Source organism: Echinops telfairi, unplaced genomic scaffold (genome assembly GCF_000313985.2).
Source record: "Echinops telfairi isolate 266 unplaced genomic scaffold, ASM31398v2 ScPeMD7_6273;HRSCAF=7185, whole genome shotgun sequence".
NCBI lineage: Eukaryota > Metazoa > Chordata > Mammalia > Afrosoricida > Tenrecidae > Echinops > Echinops telfairi.
In genome coordinates this window covers 2,984,681-3,005,770 of record NW_022110173.1, presented here as the reverse complement: position 1 = coordinate 3,005,770, position 21,090 = coordinate 2,984,681, and the positions used below count along the sequence as shown (strand labels likewise).

At 41.1% G+C, this 21,090-nt stretch overlaps 2 protein-coding genes across 2 annotated transcripts in view; one reads left to right on the top strand and one right to left on the bottom strand.

The window, feature by feature from the left end:
* Positions 1–21,090, top strand: part of DCP1B (decapping mRNA 1B) — a 62,520-nt gene that overhangs the window by 6,134 nt on the left and 35,296 nt on the right. The window contains exons 2-3 of the mRNA XM_004710288.2: positions 2,807–2,847; positions 8,196–8,323. Coding sequence (XP_004710345.1) covers positions 2,807–2,847; positions 8,196–8,323 — 169 coding nt within the window. The remainder of the gene's footprint in view (positions 1–2,806; positions 2,848–8,195; positions 8,324–21,090) is intronic.
* CACNA1C (calcium voltage-gated channel subunit alpha1 C) overlaps positions 1–21,090 on the bottom strand; it is an 865,289-nt gene that overhangs the window by 831,383 nt on the left and 12,816 nt on the right. The gene's annotated exons all lie outside the window — the stretch shown is intronic.

Genomic DNA, 21,090 nt, shown 5'->3' with positions numbered 1-21,090 from the left:
TGGATCTCTGCTCCAGCCCCGCTCATTCTCAATATATTTTTGTTATGTGCCTGCTGATGGACTAGGGACATTTTTCTAAACATAGTGGCCAGTGGGTCCTATTTGAGGAAAAAAACAAGCCCAAACTCACTTCCATTGAGTTGATGACCACTCATCGCGACCTTATAGGACAGGGTAGAACTGCCCCCGTGGGTTCCCAAGGCTGTAACTCTACAGGAGTAGAAAGCCCTGTGTTTCTCTTGCCGAGCGGCTCACGATACTTTCCATAAGACACAGTGAATTCTACAAATGCCACAGGGAGTCCATTTAAGGATGCAGACACTAAGACCTTAAGTTGTTCCCACCTTTGTGCTGTTTCATCTCTCAAAACAGTGCAGTGATGAACATGGGTGTGCATGTCTCTGTGCTTGCCACAGCTCTTGTTTCTGTAGGATGTAGACTGAGGAGGGGGATTGCTGTGGATCGGGTGGCAGTTCTCGTGCTGGAAACACCAGCTCTTTGCCCACAGCCTCAACAGTGTATGAGGGCGCCAGTCCCTCCACACCCTCCGTAACGCTTTCCGTTGTTAATGTTTTGGTTCATGTTGGAATGAGATGACTCTTTAATGGCTAACAATGACCCCTAGAAGCATGGTGTTGGGCTGCTAACAGAAAGGTCAGGGGTTGAAAACCCCTACTGCTCCAAGAGAGGAAGATGAGTCTCTTTGCTTCAGCAAAGATTTACAGCCTAGGAAATCTTATGGGGCAGCTCTGCTCTGCCCCAGAATCACTCTGAGTGGGATAGAACTGGCTCCACGGCAGTGGGCTCGTGTTTGAGTCTTGGAATAGCTAATGATCCTGACCACTTCTAGGTTTGAACGTCTACCACGGAGAAGTGTCTGTTCATGCCCTCCACTCATATTGAAATTGGATTGTGTGTGTGTGATTGAGGTTTGGAAGTTTAATATACATTTTAGAAGCTAGACCCTTGTCCTGTACCTCACTGCCAAAAAATTGTGCCCAGTCTGTAGGTTCGCTTTGTACGCTTTGTGCTGAGGTGCACGCATATCTAGTTTTTAGGAGGTGCCAACCATCCAGTTGTTTGTGTGTTTTCTATTTTGTTTCCTATTTGGGCCTCTAATTTTGCCCTTATTTTTCCTTTGATAATCCTTATAGGTTTTATATTTAGGCCTTTGATGCATCTTGAGGTAGATTGGGTACATGGTGAGAGAGATGGGTCTTGTCTCATTTTCAACAACTAGATATTAAGTTTTGCCAGCCACAGGGATCCAGAGGACTTTTAATAAAACACATTGCTAGGTCACAGAAGTGTTTTCTAAGGCTGGGTTTTTGGAAATGAGGCATTTCTCTAAGGAGACTTGGTGGCATCCTAAGTGTTCAGCTGCGGTCTACTTCCTTAAAAGAGTTGCAGTCTTGGAAACCCACAGGGCAGTTCTCTATCCTACAGGGTCTCTGAGTCAGAACGGACTTGACGGCAGTGAGTTTTGAATTTTGAGGGGCATTTCTTCTGAGGTACCTCGGACTCATCGTGAACCTGCGACTTTTGGCTGGAGGTACACTTCCACCCAGAGGCACTGTGGAAGAAAGGCCTGGTGAGCCACTTTTCGAAAACCAGCCATGGAAAACCCCATGGAGCACAGCTCTCTCCTGACACACAGGGCTCTCTCAGTAAGTCAGGCCAGGCTTGTCAGTAACTAGTGAATTGCTGGTTAGTCCAACAAATGGATACTTAGCTCTTCTTTAGAATGCACGGTGTGGATGAGCCTTTTCATCTGGGCCTGGGTTCTGCCTTTGAAGAAAAGAAAGTCCACCTAAAATATGAACTGAACTCCCTTTTGTTTGGTTTTGGTTTTATTTTTAAGTTTCCCACCTCCCTCAGGCAAATTTCCCAAGTCCTCACTTGGTAGTACTTCTGTCTGGCGTGATTTCAAAGATCTTAGATCAGCACTTGACTCTTAAATCTTCCATGTCAAATAGGTGATGTTTTTCATCACTTGACAACCCTTGGTCGGTGCCCTCCTCCACCTAGCATGTAGCCAAGCAAAGGTCTTGGGAGATCACCTGCTCTCCCAGGTACCAGGATGTGGCAAGGGAAAATGACCCCAGAGAATGAAGAGAAGGACAATGAAATGCAGACGGGAGTGATGTCTACAGCTTGCCATATGCCGGAGTCAGAGGGTGGCGGAAAAGGCGGCACACATAGTACAGTCTCCTGCCTAATGAAATCCATGGAGCGTATTCAGTGACTTTGGTATGGTTTCAGTCAGAGCAGCATTGCCATTGCTGTATTTGGTAGAGAGAGTGCGTGCAGTGGCTGGTATTGTCAATGACAAAGGGAGAACAAGGGCTTCCTGCTGCTTAATCAGCAGAACCACAATGCGGGCAGAGTCTGCTTTATGCTTCCCGTAAGACTAACCCTCCTGTTGCATGCATTTGGCCCATTGCTGCTTCTCCTTGAAACCGTTTAATTTTTATTTGTTCTATAAGAAATTTAAGTTCGCTAACTCCTTTGATCGGAGGTCTAGTGGTGGGGTGGGGTATGTGCTGGGCGTGAAGCATTGAGCATTGAGTGTTGAGCTCCTCAAACCCCCAGCTGCTCCACTTCTCCATGAAGCTTTCTACTCCCACAAAGATTTGCAGACCGGGGAACCCCCAGGGACAATTCTGCCCTAACCTATTGGGTTGCTGTGAGTTGAATTCCAGTCAGTGGCAGTGAGTTTATATTTGGTTTTTGGAACTCCTTTGGATTTTTTCTGTTAGTGAAGAGAAATACATATTTTGCTTTGCGTTTTGTTTTTATTTTTTAGGAGAAAACTGATGTGGAGGGAACCCTGTTTGTGTACACGAGGTAAGAGAATTTTACTTTAATAAAGCAACAAACCTTTGAAATAATATTTTAGCTTACGTATGTCACTGTTCTTCAAATTTTAAATGGAAGAAAAGTAGAAGAACTGAATATGGGGCAGAAATGATTAATTGACTTAAGATAGGGAATGGTGTGTGATGTCACCTGGTGAATACCGTTTTTCAGAATATTCTCTAAACTTCACTGTAGATGAACTTCTAGGAGCCCAGGTGGTGTAGTGGTTGCGTGTTGGACTGCGATCCCCATCGGCAGTTCAAAACCACCAGCAGCTCCAAAGGAGAAAGACTGGGCTTTCTACTCCCGTGAACAGTTCCAGTCTTGGAAACCCACAAGAGGTCACTGTGAGTCAGCATTGACTCGATGGCAGTGAGAGTTTATAAATGAACTTAAATTATTTACTGTATCCTGTTTAATATAGTACTAAAAGATTTATCTTTTGATGATTCAAAAGAAAGGTAGAAGGGTCTTGCCTATAATTTATTGATAGAGACCTCGACTGAAGGTTATTAGATGACTTAATCTATATGTGGGAAAGCATTCTAATGACATGTGGAAAGGAAGAGCACACTCAGTAGATCTTAAACTGAAAGAACTCACGAAAAGATTCAAGCTTTGAGTTGCAATATTAACAAATTCTCTGGGAAAAATATTAAATGATGCAGGAAGCATCACACGAAGATGGAAAGAATATACAGTCATTGTGCCAAAAAGAACTAGTTGACGTTCTGCCCTTTCAAGAGGTAGCATATGAGCAAGAACCAATGGTGCTGAAGGAAGAAGTCCACGCTGCACTGAAAGCATTGGCCAAAAAACAAGTCTCCAGGAATTGATGGAATCCCAAGTGAAATGTTTCAACAAGCTGATGAAGCACTGGAAGCACTCTATGCCTGAAAATTTGGAAGACAGCTACTTGGCCAATTGACTGGATGCGACTGGTCACCATTCCAAAGAAAAGGTGACTCAACAAAATGATAAAATTATAGCGCAGTATCATTAATATGACATGCATGTAAGTTTGCTAATCATCATCCAACAATGGTTGCAGCAGTACATTGACAGGGAGCTGCCAGTGGTTCAGAACAGATTCAGAAGAGACGTGAAACAAGGGATATCATTGCTGGTGTCAGATGGATCTTGGCTCAAAGCAGAGAAAGATGCTTACTTGTGTTTTATTGACTAGGCTAAAGCATTCAACTGTGTGGACCATAGTAAACTGTGGATAACCTTGAGCAGAATGGGAATTCCAAAACACTTCATTGTGCTCATGTACAATGGATCAAGAGGAAGTTATGCGAACTGTTGTGTGAACCAAGGGCATAATGCGTGGTTTAAAATCAGAAAAGATGTGCATCAGGGTTGTATCCTTTCACTATACTTATTCAGAGAAGCTGGCTTATGTCGAGAAGAATGTGGCATCAGGGTTGGAGGAAGGTTTCTTAACAACCTGCAATATGCAGATACCCATTGCTTGCCAAAAGTGAGGAAGACTTGAAGCATTTGCTGATGGAGATCAAGAACTGCTGCCTGCAGTATGGATTACAGCTCAATGTAAATAAACAAAAAATTTACAACTGGATGAGGAAATAGCATCATACATAATAACTGGAGAAAAGATTGAAGTTGTCAAGGATTTTGCCTTGCTTTGATCCACAACCACGCTCTTGGAAGCAGCAGTCAGTTGATCAACCGACACATTGCATTAGGTAAATTTGGTGCACAAGACTTATTTAAAGTGTTCAAAATCAACAACGTTACCTTGAGGACTAAGATGCACCTGAGCCTAGTCATAGTATTTTCAGATGTCTCATTTGCATGTGAAAGTTGGACATTGAATAAGGAAGACCAAAGAGGAATGAATGCATTTGAATTATAATGATGGTGAAGAATATTGAAAGTACCATGAATTGGCAAAAAGAGCAACCAAATACGTCTTGGAAGAAGTACAGCCAGAGTGCTCCTTAGAGGCAAGGATGGTCAGACTTCCTCTGACATCTTTGGGCGTGTTGTCAGGAAAGACCAGTCCCTGGAGAAGGGTATCATGTTTGGTAAAGTCGAAGGCAGAGAAAATGAGGAAGACCTTCGAGGAGCTGGATTGACACAGGGGCTGCCTTGGTGGCTCAGCCATATGGACAGGTTTGAGGGTGGCACAGGGTCAGGCAGTATTTCATTCTGTGGTGCGTGGGGCTGCTGTGAGTCGGAATCAATTCACGGACAACATGACGACAGTATTTAGGGAGGGATTTTCCACCTCCTGACTTTTTAAAGAAGCTTGCTCCGGAATCGAAGATGTTTTTGAGCCCTCCGTGGTCGTGTGTTTAAGTATGCTCAAAGGGTTTCTCATTGGGTTTCTGAGTTTGAACTGAGTTGATGGCACTAACAACAACAAAGGACACCGAGAGGAACAGCGCGGGCTAGAAGGTGAACTATAGAGACGAGAAGAAGGGCGGAGGTGGGGAGGTGTGTGCAGGGGGAGGTCAGTAAGAAGGAAGGTCTGTGCAAGTGGAGGCTGTTGTGGGAGTCGAGGGAATGGAAGGGATAGGTGAGGGCGTCAACGTAGATAACAAGGAGCTCTAGTTTATTCGCCGACAGTCCCAGAAGAGCGGTGGGCGTGCCCCAGAATAATTGAGTAGGTTCTGTGTTCCAAACCATTCCAGATGCACCAGGGCATTCCACCAAGGGAGCTTAGCACAGACTCCTCAAGAATTTCGAGGTATAAAAAGAAAGCCAAGCACACGGGCCATAGTCTCATTCATTGCTCACAGTAAGTATTATTGTTATTTTAAGAAGGGAAATAAACGATGTACTTAGATGCATTCATGGTTTATTTTAGAGACTTTTGCATGTGTTTTGAGCTTCCAGAAAGTAACAAATGATATAGGTGTTTTCTCTCGTGTGTCCAAACCAAATGTAGGGTTACATTTGCAGGTACTTCTTCATAGACTCCAACCCCCCAGTAGAGCTGTCAATTAAATGGAGAAACAAATCCTCCGTATCTCTTAATCCCTTCCCCTAATCTAACTGCTCAAGAATAGGAGCCCTACCAAAAGCAACACCAAAGCGCAGCAGTCAAACATGTGGAGGCCTTTCCCTGGTGGCGCTGTCGCAGGAGCACCGGGCTGCCCACGGGTGAGCTGGTAGCTCCCAACCCACTTGCCACTCCCAAGGAGAAAAGTGCGACTGTCTGCTCCCACCAAGGCTTACCGTGTCAGAACCCTGTGGCGGCCCGCGGCGAGTGGAAATCAACTCGATGACAGCAGGCTTGGTTTGTGCTCGTCTGTTTGTTGTTTCTTCTAAGGGGGTTTGCAGTGCCGGCCACGGGGCTGGCCGGTGAGACACTGCCGACGTTGTTGTCTATTAGGTGCCCTAGAGTTGGTTCCAACCCATAGCCATCCTGTGCACACAGAGCGAAACACTGCCCTGCAATGATTATAGTTGAGGTCAGAGTTGCTTTAGATCAATTGGCACATTTACCGTATATACTCGAGTATAAGCCGAGCCGAATATCAGCCGAGGCACTTAATTTTACCACAAAAGCTGCATTAAAATGTACTGGGAAACTCGGCTTATACACCAGTATATACAGTATACCCTGGGCCTATTCAATGAATTTTGAGATGGTTTAGACCCTAGTAGTGCAAATGCTAACACGCTCAACTGCTAACCAAAAGGTTAGCGGTTTGAGTCCCCCACAGAGGCGCCTGGGTGGCAGGGTGTTGGTCAGCCCTTGCACATCCTCTGGAGGGATCAGCGTGAGTGCCCATTGACTCAATGGCAGCAGGTGTACCCAGACTTCTAAAAGGTGAAGTCCTGTGGTGATAATGAGCTACTTGGAGGGTCAAATCCTGACTCTTGTATAGAAACACCTAGTCCCATTTAAAAATGGTTTCTGTACTCCGTGTCCTCTCGTGTCTTCCTTTCTGTGCCAGCGTTCACAGAGACGCCCACTGGTGGTTTCTCAGCCCAGGACTCCTGAGGACCCTGCCTTTAGAGCTCTTCGGAAGTAAATCTCCACTCTCCCTTTGCATTTACCTGGAAATGATTATCATGATTATATCTGTTATTGATGACGTACCTCCTGCTACTAGGCTCCACCGTGCAATAAGCTCGGCGAGGATTGCGTTCAAATGGGAGGTTTCACAAGAAAATCTTCTAAGTGGTGGCAATTCAAGAAGCTGTATTTAACCTTCTATCAGCATCAAATTGTTAGAGGGGAAATAAAACAAAGATATAAACACCTTTTCTTCTTGTTCCTCGTGATAATCTTCCTGTGGGCTTGTTAACCATCGTGTAAAATAATTCTGCTTGTTGGGGTTTCCGTGTTGCCTCACTTGTCAGCAGCAGTTTCACAGTTGAATTGCTATATGGCTGTCACTCACTGGTAGACAAATGCACGTGTTGCTGTTAGAATTCATACTCTGTATAATTTGGGTTATTTCTGCCTGGCAGACAGTAGGCACTCAAGATTCATTGAATGAAATGGGGCAGAAAAGTCACTAAGTGCCACCTTTTTATAGAGAACAGCTTTTAGACTGGTTTATACATGAAGCTGTTTGTTTTACTTGGAAGGAAATAGAAGCTCTGGCCTTTGTAATAAGCTACAAAAACTTCCAATTATACTGTATTTTCCCCCCACAAGTTGATTGACCAGACTTGCATCATTTGTCTAAGAGATTTTACAGCTTGAAATCTCAGATTAACACTAAAATTTTCTCTGGATATTGTCTTTACATAAATGTCATCAACAATCAAGACTCTTTAAAGGTTTCTGTCAGTAATTTTAAAAGAAAGTAGATGCTTTCTCTGCCTTAAGGAATTTCCATCCCAGGGAGGGGAAGCAAGATATCCATCTATATCAGGAGCCCTGGTGGTATAGAGGGCTAACATTGGGCACCTAACTGCAAAGTTGGTGGTTCAAGCCCACCTGCTGCTCTGCAGGAGAATGATGAGGCAGCCTGCTCCCATAAAGATTTACAGTCTTAGAAATCCTATGGAGCAGTTCTACCCTGTCCTACAGGGTCGCTGAGTTGGAATTGACTCAGTAATCATGGATTCATCTCTCTCTCTCTCTGTCATACACACACACACAGAAATACTTAAATAAGGAGGATTGTCCAAAGGAATGGGAATGATAATCATACCATATTACAGATGAATTAGTAGATAGATGCTAATGGTCAACAATTGTTGCTTTATATGTGTACTCTCTTATTTATAAAAAGCCATTATACATGTAGAAAGGTTGGGAAACACCACAGAATGTAGTTATGCTCAAAGTACAGCATACTAAGTGACCTGTCTTTGATATCCCCTTCACCCTGGGTGATTTTTAGATCTGCTTCACCAAAGCATGGATTCACCATTATGAATCGGCTGAGCATGGAAAACAGGACCGAACCCATTACTAAAGACCTGGATTTCCAACTCCAAGACCCCTTCCTTCTCTACAGAAATGCCAGATGTGAGTCTTATGCCTTGGGTAGTTTTATGCCTGAAGTTTGGCCACATTTTAAATTGTACAGCATGTGCCTTTGTTGGGGCTTTCACATCAGTGACTCTTGGGGGTAGTGTGGGAACTGCATACTCCACCAAGGGAACAACCTCTCCTTTGGGAAAGTAGACATGAGAGCAATGTGAATGTGATGGTATAAGTATTTAAACCGTGTCTCTTGAAGTTCTACCATTTTGTATTGTGTATCCATCAGAGTTTTTAAGCCTGAACAGGATCGAGTGAGGTGAATTCCTGATTAGGGAACTGCCAAGAGACCTAGTTAGGTAGTGCCACAGAAAATAGAGTTACCAGTTCAGCTGGTGACACTTCTCCTCTGTATAGCTGTTCTAACCAAGAATCCTAACAAGGTGTTTGAGAGAAAGGGTCTATACTCATTTCATAATCCTTCATAAGGTTGAAATTACGTTTGGTAACTAAATGACCCTTCTCAGTTTGAAGTGGGGTAACAATCTCTTATCCAGTATTTTCTCCATTTTGCTCTTGTGTCTTACCTGACCCCTTGGGTTAGACTGTTGGGCAGTGCAAAGAAAAATTGATGAGAAATACATGAACTGTAAGAGCATTCTATACACTAAAAGCTTAGTAAACATATATGTGCATGTGTGTGCATGCATGTGCACTTGAGCCTTTTTGGCTCAAGGACCTCGCTGCAAAGAAGTGTTTTCTGTGCTTTTTCCAGCCTCCTCTTTGACCTCAAGGATTTGCCTGTGATGTACTAGTTAGTGTAATTCAAGTGGGTATTTTACTAATAATATTTAACCCCAATAATTTTTTGAAGTAACTATATGCTTTTTGTTTATGTTTATATAGCAGTAAGTTATAATAGATGGCCATCCTATTTAGATATTATAGTCGAATTCTTTTTTTTTTTCTTCAAAGTATTTAAATCATTTTATTGGGGGCTTGTACAACTCTCATCACAATCCATACATACATTCCTTGTGTCAAGCACATCTGTACATTTGTTGCCAGCATCATTTTCAAAACATTTTCTTTCTACTTGAGCCCTTGGTAACAGCTTCTCATTTCTTTTTTTTTTTTTTTAATTAGGGGCTCATATGACTCTTATCACAATCCATACATATAGTTGAATTCTTAAGAGAGGAAAAAATTTTAATTAATTAATTAAAGAGTGAGGAAGAAAATGAAACTATAAAATTGTAACATGACTTCATTCTGGGAAACAGCACGAAGTTAAAAGCTTTTGAGCACAGAGACCTCCTCTTTTTCCTGGTCCTGTTGTTTCACTCGGATGCGTACTCTGCCGATTGGGGCTTATATTTGTTTGAATGGTTTGTGTGCCTATTCCAGGTTTATTTTATTCCTCAAAATTGTTAGATTCTGTGTCACGTTAGCATATAATCCAAATCCTAATAAAATAGCTACTAAAATAAATGAGTATCAAACCTATAGCTGTCAAGTTGATTCTGACTCATGGCAAAAATTAGTGACCTATAATGATAATTTCTGGTTTCTCTTATTCCAGGTAAATATAGGTATGGTCCTATAGATGCTATTTTATTTTAAATTTCGTATTCATATCACAATTATATACCATGCCAACAATATTAAAATACACACTCACTTTAATGGGATTCCTTTGAGAAAACAATTTTCCTAGGCCCCACTTGGAAACACTATTTGATCTACTAAACATACACTGAGCCTCTCCTCAGTTTGGGGCTTGGCTGTCCATTGGAATTGAGCTGTGCTATCAGTCTAAAATATACCTTGATTTCAGTGACTTAGTATGAAAAACTGCAAACTATAGCATTAGTCATTTTACATTTGTTCACATGTTAAAATGATAATATCTTGGAAATATTGAGTTAAATAAGGTGTATATTGTTAAACTTGATTTCATCTGCTTCGTTTTTACTTTTTAAATGTAAAATTACATACAAGGCACACATATAATGTGGTTTATGTTGTATTTCTGTTGGACACTAGGCATTTTCATGTATTTTACCATATTTAATATTCACAGCTTTGTAGAGTCGATATTGCCACTGCCATTCTGCAGATGAGGAGACCGGTTCCGTGAGGGGACCGCCCTGTACACAACCCACAGATTCTGACTTCTATTCCATTGCTTTCCACACACAAACAATTAATGGAAGGCAATGGATTTGTTAACCTTTCTGGGTTCACCCCCAGCCCCACCCCCTCTTAATTACTGCTGGTATGCATTGTCTTTGTGGCCATAGTCATGTGATTTATTTGTACAAGTCTTTTCAATCCCTAGTATCAAATGTGTATACCAAGGTTTACCAGAGGTACTTCCAGAACTTCATATTCCTCTCAAATAAGAATTGATATAGTTCAACTATTTCTTATAATAATTGCATATAGTTTGCATAATCTTCAATGACCCACCAATTATTTCAACTTCCTTTGGACAAGGCACCCGGCTGCACTTATGACTGGCTTTTAAAGAAGACTTTAGCCCTTCAAAAGCTAGTCAAAAATCTCCTATACGGTCTGGCATTTTATTTTGGCCTATATGTATCATAGGTCATTTCTGGACATGTCATGTACACAGAGGTGGAGTTGACACAGGTTTGTGATGAATTCTTTCACAAAGTATTTTAGATTAACTAGGCAAAACTTTTAAAAAGCACTGTCTAAAGCAGCGATTCTCAACCTGTGGGTCACAACCCCTTTGGGGGTTGAACGACCCTTTCACAGGGGTCACCCGATTCATAACAATAGCAAAATGACAGTTTTGAAGTAGCAACGAAAATAATCTTATGGTTGGGGGCCCTGGGGTCACCACAATATGAGGAACTGTATTAAAGGGTTACAGCATTAGGAAGGTTGAGAAACACTGATCTAAAGTGATGCCTCTTCTTGATGAATGTCAAAGAACAAAATTAAAAAGTGAAAATCTCAAACTCTCTTCATTTAGTCAGAAAAAAAATCTTTGATAAACAATTAACTTTGCATTGTGAGCACCACATAGATATTTTATTATAGGAAAGTATTTATCGTCTTCAAATTGTGTGGAAATGGGAAATGGGATTCAGGAAATGACCTGAATAGCTTTAACTATCAGTAAGATGGTGTGAAAGTTGGAACCAAATGTTAATATAATCAGACATTAGCTGAGCAGCTACTGTCTTCTAGACACTGTGAGGAGCCCTGGTGATGTAGTGGTTCTGCGTTGGGCTGTGCAATCCAAAAAGTCAGCAGTTCAAACCTACCAGCCACTCCATGGGAGAAAGATGGGGCTTTCTACTCCTATAAAGAGTAGCAGTCTCAAAACCCCTCAGGGGAAGTTCTGCCCCATCTCTAGGGTCACTATGAGTCAGCGTCAACTTGATGGCCGTGAGTTTGGTTTTGGGGTTTGAGACACTATGTGAAGGATTTATACAGATTACTTTATATGATTCTCATAACTTTTTGTTTTTCCTGTTTCATAAATAAACAGAAGCAAAAGAAATTAAATAAATTTACCATAATCTGTAAGTATTTTGAGGTGGAAACAATGTTTGAACTGAGAAAACCTAACTTCAATGCCCAAGGCCCTTAGTCAAAGTATTAAAAAAGAAATAAAGAAACAAATATAGTTAAAATCCTTCATTGGTATTTGCAGGAACTGGAAAGACTGCTGTAGATCATGGAAAATGGTACACTGAGTGAAAATGAAAATTACAGGCAACCCCCAATTTCCAAAAGAGGTCATATTCTAAAAGTTTCTTTCTAAAGTGATTGGTTGGCAGACTTTTGGCTAAGCTCAGCAGAATGAGCGTGCTCATATCAGATTCTCTGAAACTTGGTTGATATGATAGTAAGGGAATTTTTTAAAAAGGATATAAACATATGGGTGGAGGATGCATTCCATGAAAAGTGTGGAATAAAACAAGAAAGAGGAAATAGGCAGTGATAGCTTTACTGTTGTTCACATTTACTGGTTTTGCCTCCTGCAGAAAAATTGGCTATTCCTGCTGTGCTGGCATCAGGCTTGACTGTAGGATTTGGGGTTCTTCCCCCAACTGTATCCCGCTGCAGAAGGATAGCGTGCACTTACTCTGCTGAAGTCAGGTTTGGCTGACTGACTAACTGACTTGGCTGTAGAATGTAGGTGGAAGTGGTATGTGTCGCTTCTGAGCACATCGTGCAAGGCTTAACTCATGAGTCAATGTGCTTTCTTGCCTTCTCGCATGATCACCTGAAATGTTCTCGACAGACTGCTTTGGACTGTCAGCCTAGGCTCTGTCATAAAGATGACTTGGGAGGTAAAAGTAGTGTACAAGAAACAAACCTTTGTCATTATAAACCCATGAAAACTTGGAGATCATTTATTACTACTGCATAATTTCACCTATTGTGACTAAGAAATATGCAAACAGTCTAGGAAAACAGAGGATCCAAGCAGAGGCTGGAAGTAAAGAGAATTCTGAGAACATCGGTAAGATGTTCAGCCTCTGTGCAACAAGACTTGGAGTCAGCAACGCTACACGGACGCAGAGGAATTAAAGGCTTCTGGAAGGGCAGCCAAGATAAAACTTACAAATAGTAGTTTAATGAGCTCTTTTAAATATGCTTGGTAGTTTAGGCCTATTGAGAAACTTACTGTTTGTTAAGAGCTTTGTGAAAATATATAACCATAGAACACTAACAGCTCAGAGAAAAAATAATGCCTGAAACAAAAAAGAGGCAATTCTTAATTCCTGGTAAGACAAAAGAGTGCATAAAAAGAGAACTGTGACTGTAGTACACTCTGGCTCCAGGGACCAAAATGTTTATCTAGTTGAGTTATAAACACTGAGTGTGAAGTAGGGTTATAACAATGTTGGAAGGAGGGGCTATAGTGTGTTTATGTGTCTGTTGTAAGAGAATTAAATCCTCAGCATATTAAAAACTCAAGAAATTGTGTAAACACAGTATATAGAAAAAATTTAAATACCAGAAGAAAAGTTAGATGTACTAAATGGGAGCAGTAATAGCTCTTTGGGATGTAACTAAAGTGGTAGTCTTCAAGAATGCAAAGGCTAGGAAGGAGTTCTGTTTTTTGTTATAATCCTTATGGTGTTACTTGACTATGGACACAAATTATTATACATGTATATGTATTCTTCTGCAAATATATTATTTTGATTTAAATGAAAATAACCATAATTTATTCTCTCATAAAAACAGTTTTTGTTGGTTGTTAGGTTTCTATGTTAACTAACTAAAGCCTTTTCAGCCCATTATGTACCTACCTAAAGAATAGCGCATTAACATTATAACGATGTGCATCGGAAATACAGCAATAGCATTTATAGCATTATTTTTTTAGGAAAATGCATTCAAGGCTACAACTTTTCTAGACCCAGGAGTATATAACCTTTCCACAGTAGGGCAGAGAACTTTGAGTGCCCATTTATGGACATTTCTATAGCTAGGAATTTCTAGAACTAATTTTAGAATATATGGCAATAATAAAGTAAACCTTCAGGCATTTACAGCAATTGTTAAATCTCAATTCTATAATGATTTTGCACCTCTCTCCTCTATTTCTATATCAATTCTAGTTCAGACTTTTATTATTTGCTACATGGGCCGTTTCATAGGACATCATGCTTGGTAAGTAGAAGTGCAGCAAAAAAAAGGAAGTCCTCCTAGGAGATGGCTTAACACAGTGACTATAGCAATAGGCTGAAACCTCAAGCGGTTGTGAGGATGGCGTGGGACTGGGCGGTGTTTCGTTCTCTTGCCCACCGGGGTCACCATGAGTCGAACCGACTGGGTGGCGCCTGGCAGCCTGGCAGCAGCAGCAACATAACAGAATGGGGCTACGTTTAAGGTATCAGCCCAAATAGAGTAACTTCATCCCAGCCTGGCTCCCGCTGATTACAACTAAAAGTTCAGGAGAGAAGACCAAAAACAACTGCCTGAGGATTCTGAAAAGTCCACACTAGGCACGTCGGGGAGGGAATTCAAACTTGAAAAACAACCAGTATGGCATAGTAGAGTTCCTAGAGCAACCTCTTAGGGAGAGCCAGCACTTGAACTAAACTTGAATACCAAAAAATCAAATAATACAAAAGCAGTCAAGAAGGGAATAATAGAATGAAAACAGTCCATAAACAGAAAACAAAAAGTGCAGTGGTAACTCAAATCTAACCGTATCAGAAAGGAAGGAAGGAAAGACCCATTGCCGTCGAGTGGATTCTGACTCACGTGACCCAAGAAGACAGAGTGGAACTGCTCCACAGAGTCCCCAAGACTATATCTCCTTGGAAGCAGAGGACACACCTTTCTCCTGCAGAGCACCTGCTCGGTTCACACTGCTGACCTGTAGTTAGCAGTCAAGTGCTTAAGCACTGCACCACCAACCGTATCAATATACTCACCGCCATCCAGTCAATGCTGACTCATAGCGACCCCTTTGGATTTCTAAGACTGTACTGTTTATGGCAGTAGAAAGCCCGGTCTTCCTCCTGCGGGAGCTGCTGCTGGTTTTGAACCACCAACCATTTGGATCATAGCCCAAGAGGTAAACACTACACCACCAGGGCTCCATAACCATATCAAAAGTTACTTTAAAAAAAAACCATAGCTAAAAATTGAATTAAAAAAAACAAGATGCAGCGATATGCTGTCTACAAGAAACCCATTTTAATAAATGATTTTTTTAAAAAGAAACTCACTTTAAATGTAATGATGCAACTTAGTTAAAAATAAAAGGCTAGAAAAAGCCATACCATGCAAACACTAGTTAAAGCTAGAGCTACTATATTGATAACAATGCATACTACAAAAACAAAACCACTCATGGAAAAAGAAAGACGTTATATAATGACAACGGGGTCAATTCTCCAAGAAGATATAACAATTATAAATGTGTATGTAACAACAGAATTTCACAACATATGAAGTAAAACCGGATACAACTGAGAAGAGAAAAAAATTATACACAATTAGACTTGGAGAGTTCGGTAGTCAACTTACCATAATCAATAAAACATAAGGACATAGAGGACCTGAACAATCGCATGCACAGAACACTCCACCCAAGAAGAACATAATGCGCCTTCTCTAAAGTACACATGAGACGGTCACCAGATAGACCGGATCATAAAGCAAACTATGATCTTGAAAAAAACTGAAATCATAGAAAGGATGTTCTTTGACCACAAGGAATTAAAGTAGAAATGAGTAACCAAATGACATCTGAAAAATCCCCAAATATTTGGAAATTAATATATCTGTAATTAATCCACATGTCCAAAAGAAAAAGAAACTAGAAAATGTTTGAACTAAATGAAAATACATCAAAAGTTGTCACATGGGCTTAGAGGGAGATTTATATCATAAATACTTTACATTGGATAAAAAGAAAGGTCTCAATACCTAGGTTTCTACCTTAAAAAAACTAGAAAAGGAGTACCAGTAAATTAAACTCAAAGCACATGGAAGGAAATCATAAAAACACGAGTATAAAAACCAATGAACTAGAAAGCAAGAAAGTAATAGTGACAGCAAATGCCGGTTCTTTACAGAGAACTGAGAAAGCTGATAACTGCCTGCCTAGTCTGATCAAGGGGGAGGAACAAAGAGAAGGCACAAAGAGAATGGTTATGAATTGGGCTGCTACCTGCAGGGTCAGCTGTTCAACACCACCAGCCGCTCCGAAGGGCTTTCTGTTCCCATAGAGCATTAGTCTCTCTCCCAGAAACCCACAGGGGCGGTTGTGCCCTGCCCTGTAGGGTCCCTGTGAGTCAGCACCAGTCCGACAGCAGTCAGTGAGTGAACTGCACCACCGGAGAGCTGGGGCAGAGGGGTGGCGATAAGAAACACAGGAAGTAGGATAAATGAGGGGAATGCAAAAGATGAGTTGAAATAAAATATGGGTGAATTGTTGAATGTAAAAAATGACGATCTACTCTGTAAGCCTTCACCCAGCTCACAATTAAAGGGGAGCACGTACACATTTTTAAAAGATAATAAACGAATGCGACTTGAAAATCAAGATTCGCTCTAGAAAAGGTAGATAACTTACATTATGGACTGAATTGTGCCCACAGAGCTATGCGTAGTATATCCTAATCCCTGTATTTGTGGATGTAATCCCATGTAGGCATAGGTTTTCTTTGCTGTGTTGATGAAGTCATATTAGTGTAAGGTCTGTTTTAAACCACTTTTAAGATTAAAAAAAAAAGCAGCTCATGTAGCAGAGTATGGTGAAAATCAGAGGGTCCCTAACTATCAGAAAGAATAGTGTCTGGGGTCCTAAAGGCTTGTCTTAAAACAAACAGCCATCCAAGTGAGGTGTCTGCTAATTTTACATGGAAAAAGCACATTAGCCTGTGAGATCCAAAGATTAAATAATAAAATCCAAGACTAGAGGAGGGAATTGTATCAGAACTAAATTCTGAATACATAGTTTACAGCCCATGGATGTCAGTGAAAGCCCCAAATCCATTTGCAGAGTCCCTGTGTGGATTAAACCTTTAGCGAATCTTTTCTGATTATTGACCAAGCATGTGGCCAGAGTATATTAGAAAGTGGGTTCATGCAGATGTAGTTAGGTTAAAATTTAACACCTTATCATTTGTTCTCTTTTGACCCATTTTACATTTGTTAAAGCTTTTATTTTCTGCTTTCTCTTGAAGTTTTTCCCTCTTTCATTTTATTATCGTTGTTGGTATTTGTTGTTGTTGTGTCTTGTATGTTTTTATTTATATGAAAGCCAGGATAGGTAAATCTAGCCAGACAGTAACTGGATTAATAGTCTCTAAGGGTTATGTCAGGGAAGGATGGGGGAATAGAAAGCTAATAATAGAGTATAAGTATGAAGAAAATGTTCTAAAGTTGATTGTGATGATCATTATACAACTCTTTAAAATAATTAAACCACTTAATTGTATGGTATGTCAATAAAACTTAATTTTTTAAATAAAATAAAGAGAGACAATGTTAAATTTTTTTTAAAAGAGCAGATTAGGCATAGAAGCAAAGAAGCAGGTAAACAGAGAACAGAAACTGAAAAGAGAAAGGTTTTCTTGTCTGCGGTGGACAAAGAGCATTTTACCCTAGAACTGGTGCCCTCAATCTGAACTTCCAGCTTCCTAACTATGAGAAAACAAGTTTCTATTTGTTGAAGCCAACCACTTGTGGTATTTATGTTATAGCAGCACTCAATCAGTAAGACAACCGGAATAGTCTTGTATGTATTAGAGTAATTGAATTAATAATTGAAAATGTTCTAACAAAGAAAACTCCAAGTCCAGATAGTTTCATTGGTGAATTAGACGAAACAGTTAAGGAAGAAATTATTCCAATTTTATAGAGTCTCTTCCAGAAAACAGAAAAGGAGGGAAATTCTCCTAACTCATTGTATGAGTGCAACATTGCCCTAGTGTCTAAGCAAGAAAATGCAAACCAGAATCTCTTCTAATTATCTTCAATTAAATTACCACATTGAAACCAGTAATACATGACTTTCTGACTTAGCCCTTTTATATAAAACCAATGTTATATGAGGGGGTACCCCCCCAAAAAAAAACCTGAAAAAACTCTGCTGGGCGGAGCTTTCATAGTACACATTTTTTCCCACTAGGCAAACATTGAGTAACTTGCTCTGAGTTAGTGCACTGAGTGGCATTACCAGGCAAGATTCTCTATGGTCACAGTGAATTTTTTCTTAAAAGCATTTCACTCAAACCTTGTTTTTTGTGATGGCTGAAATTTTGTGAAATTTTGTTTCCTGCTTGGGAAAAATGCCATAGAAACTGTTGTGATGTTGAACTCAGCTTACCAGTTCAACACTAGGGGGAAAACTCAAGTGTACGAGTGTTTTTTTCATTTCCAAAAATGTGAAATGTTGATTGATGACAAACCTCATTCTGGAGGTCCATCAACTTACCGAATGGACAAAAATGTCGACTCATACTGCATTTGGAGTTCATCCCACTAGGTCAGACAGTTAATCAAGCTTTCTATTTAGGGGTTCTGAAAAGATTGCATAACAGTGTGCAACAACAACAAAAAAAGGCCTGATTTGTGGCAGATGTGGGCCTGGTTTTGCCACCATGACAATGCACCTGCTCACACAGCCATCTCAGTGTGCCAGTTTTTGGCAAAAAAACAACCTGCCTTATACATCAATCCAGAGGCAGTTGTGTGGACAGAACAAGGGCATACTGCCTGGTTTACAATCTGGAAAGATGTGTGTCAGGGTTGTATCTTCTCACTGTACTTGTTCATTCTGCATGCTGAGCACATCACCAGAGAAGCTGGATTATATGAAGAAGAGTGTGGCATCAGGATTGGAGGAAGGCTAATTAACAATCTGTAATATGCAGATGACACAACCTTGCTTGCTGAAAGTGAGGAGGGATTGAAACCCTTGCTGATAAAGATCAAGGATTGTAGCCTTTAGTATGGATGACAGCTCTGTAAAAAGACCAGAATCCTCACAACTGGACCAATAGGTAACAACATGATAAAATGAGGAAGGTTGAAGTGGTCAAGGATTTTTGTCTCCCTTGTATCCAGAATTACTGCTCATGGAAGTAGCAGTCAAGAGATCAAAAGACACATTGCATTAGGTAAATCTGATACATAAAACTTCAGTAGAGTACTTTAGAGCAAAGATGTTACTTTGAGGGCTAAGGGGCACCTGACCCAAGCCACGATATTCTCCACGGCATCATATGCATGTGAAAGTTGGACACTGTTGAAAAAGGGCATTTGCTGTGAACAAGTCACTGGTTTTGCAAAATTCTATCACGCAGTCTCTAGCCTCATTTCTATCACGAAGTCCATTTTCTCCCACTACTGTTCCTTACTCTTTGTTTCCAACTTCTGCAGTCCAGTCATTCCAGCCAATAATTATCAATGCATCTTAATTGCAAGTTTGATCAATTTCTGACAAGTCATGGGTAGAATTCTTCAATTTCTTTGTTGCTAGCTTTTGTGGTTGGTGAATGAATTTGAATAATAGTTGAATTGCGTGGATTTCCTTGAAGGAGGATAGATACTGTCCTATCACAGATGGCATTGAACTCATGATGGATTTAGCAAGATCCTTTCTGACAATGCATGCCACGCCATTCCTCTGGATTATGTTATTTCTCTTGATTGTTGTATTACCAGCATAGTAAATCATATCATTATGTGATTGAGAATGGCCAATATCAGTCCATTTCAGCTCACTGATGCCTAGGAGACCAATCTTGATGTGTTCCATTTCATTTTGACCACTTCCAATTTTCCGAAATTCGTACTTCACGCATTCTAAGTTCCGATTATTAGAATATTTTTGCTGCTGCTTCTCTTCACCTTGAGTCACGCCCCCATAGCAAATGAAGAGCCCGAAGGCTCCGTTCCCACAGGTTGTACCAACTCACGTCACTGCGGACACCTCCCGTCCAAGAAATCAGCTCCTCTTCAGTCACACTTGGAGAGCCCTCGGACCTGCGGGGCCCATGCCCCGGCAGTATCTCTGGCAATGTGCTGCTGCCTTTGGTTAGCCTTTCAATATCTGGCAATGCTTCCAACTTATGCACAAGGTTTTCAGAAGCTTTTTCCTCCAAAGTGGGGAGCCAGGTCCTCCCTTGTCTGTCCTTACGTAACTAGGATTTTTGTAACACGAATAGAGATCAGTGTCCATTACCTCCTGCCTGGCTACAAGGAGGAGCTATATTTGAAGTAGCAGCAGAGAGAGAAAGCCCAGGACCACAGGAAAAGCTCGTTCCAGATCTCTGTCTGGTGGAGCCAGAGACTGTGCAAGTAGCCTAGGGGGCAGAGCAACAGTGCAGAGACTATGAGACCATGAGACAACATGACAGACAGCTTCCTGGTCTGTGGAGGCAGAGGCCAAGGGACCACATGACAGAGAGGCTGAGGACTTGGAGACCTGGCTGCTGGCTGAGGAGCGGGGTTGCTGTGGACTAGTGACAGCATCCTTACTGTTTGCTGATCCTGACTTGTGACCTAGTAACTTCCCTAATAAGGTCCCATCATTGTGAGTATTGTCTGTGTGGACATTGCAGTAAATTATGGAACCCACCCTAGGAGTAGAGTGCCATGGAGAAATGGTTGGTGTCAGAGTTGGTAAAGAAGGATGGACCACGGAGGCATGTCTCCCCTCTGCTTCTTGGCAGTAGGGGAGCCAGAGGAGGTCAGATCTGGTCCCCCACGCCATGTACTGCATTTCCTCAGACTCAAGTCTCACTGCCATTCAGTCTGTCCCAACTCATGGCCACCCTATAGGACAGTGTAGAGCTGCCCCTGTGAGTTTTCTAGGCTAAATCTTTATGGGAGTAGAAAGTCTCATCTTTCTCTATTTGAAGCTGCTGGTGGTTTCCATGAGGCTGGCAGCCCAACACATAACTCCCTTTGCCACCAGGGCTCCTGACATGCTCCCTAGGATGGCCAGTGACGAATATTGCCAAGTGCCCCCAAGGGCGTGGGACATCTGGAACATTGCTGATGGGGTGTAACATGGTCCAGCCTCTTTGGAGTGCTTCTTGGCAGTTTCCTACATATTTAGCATACGATCTAGCAAATTCCACTCATAGATATTATTTTACTTTAAAGAAATGAAAATATTTATGCACCCATAGACTTGTACAGAAATAAATGTTCATAGCAGTTTTTGGTTCCGGGGGCTATTGTGTCATATGTTTTTATTTTTATTATTATTAATCATTTTATTGGGGGGAGCTCATAGATATTATAATAATCACTCAATTGTATAAAGCACACTTGTACATATGTTG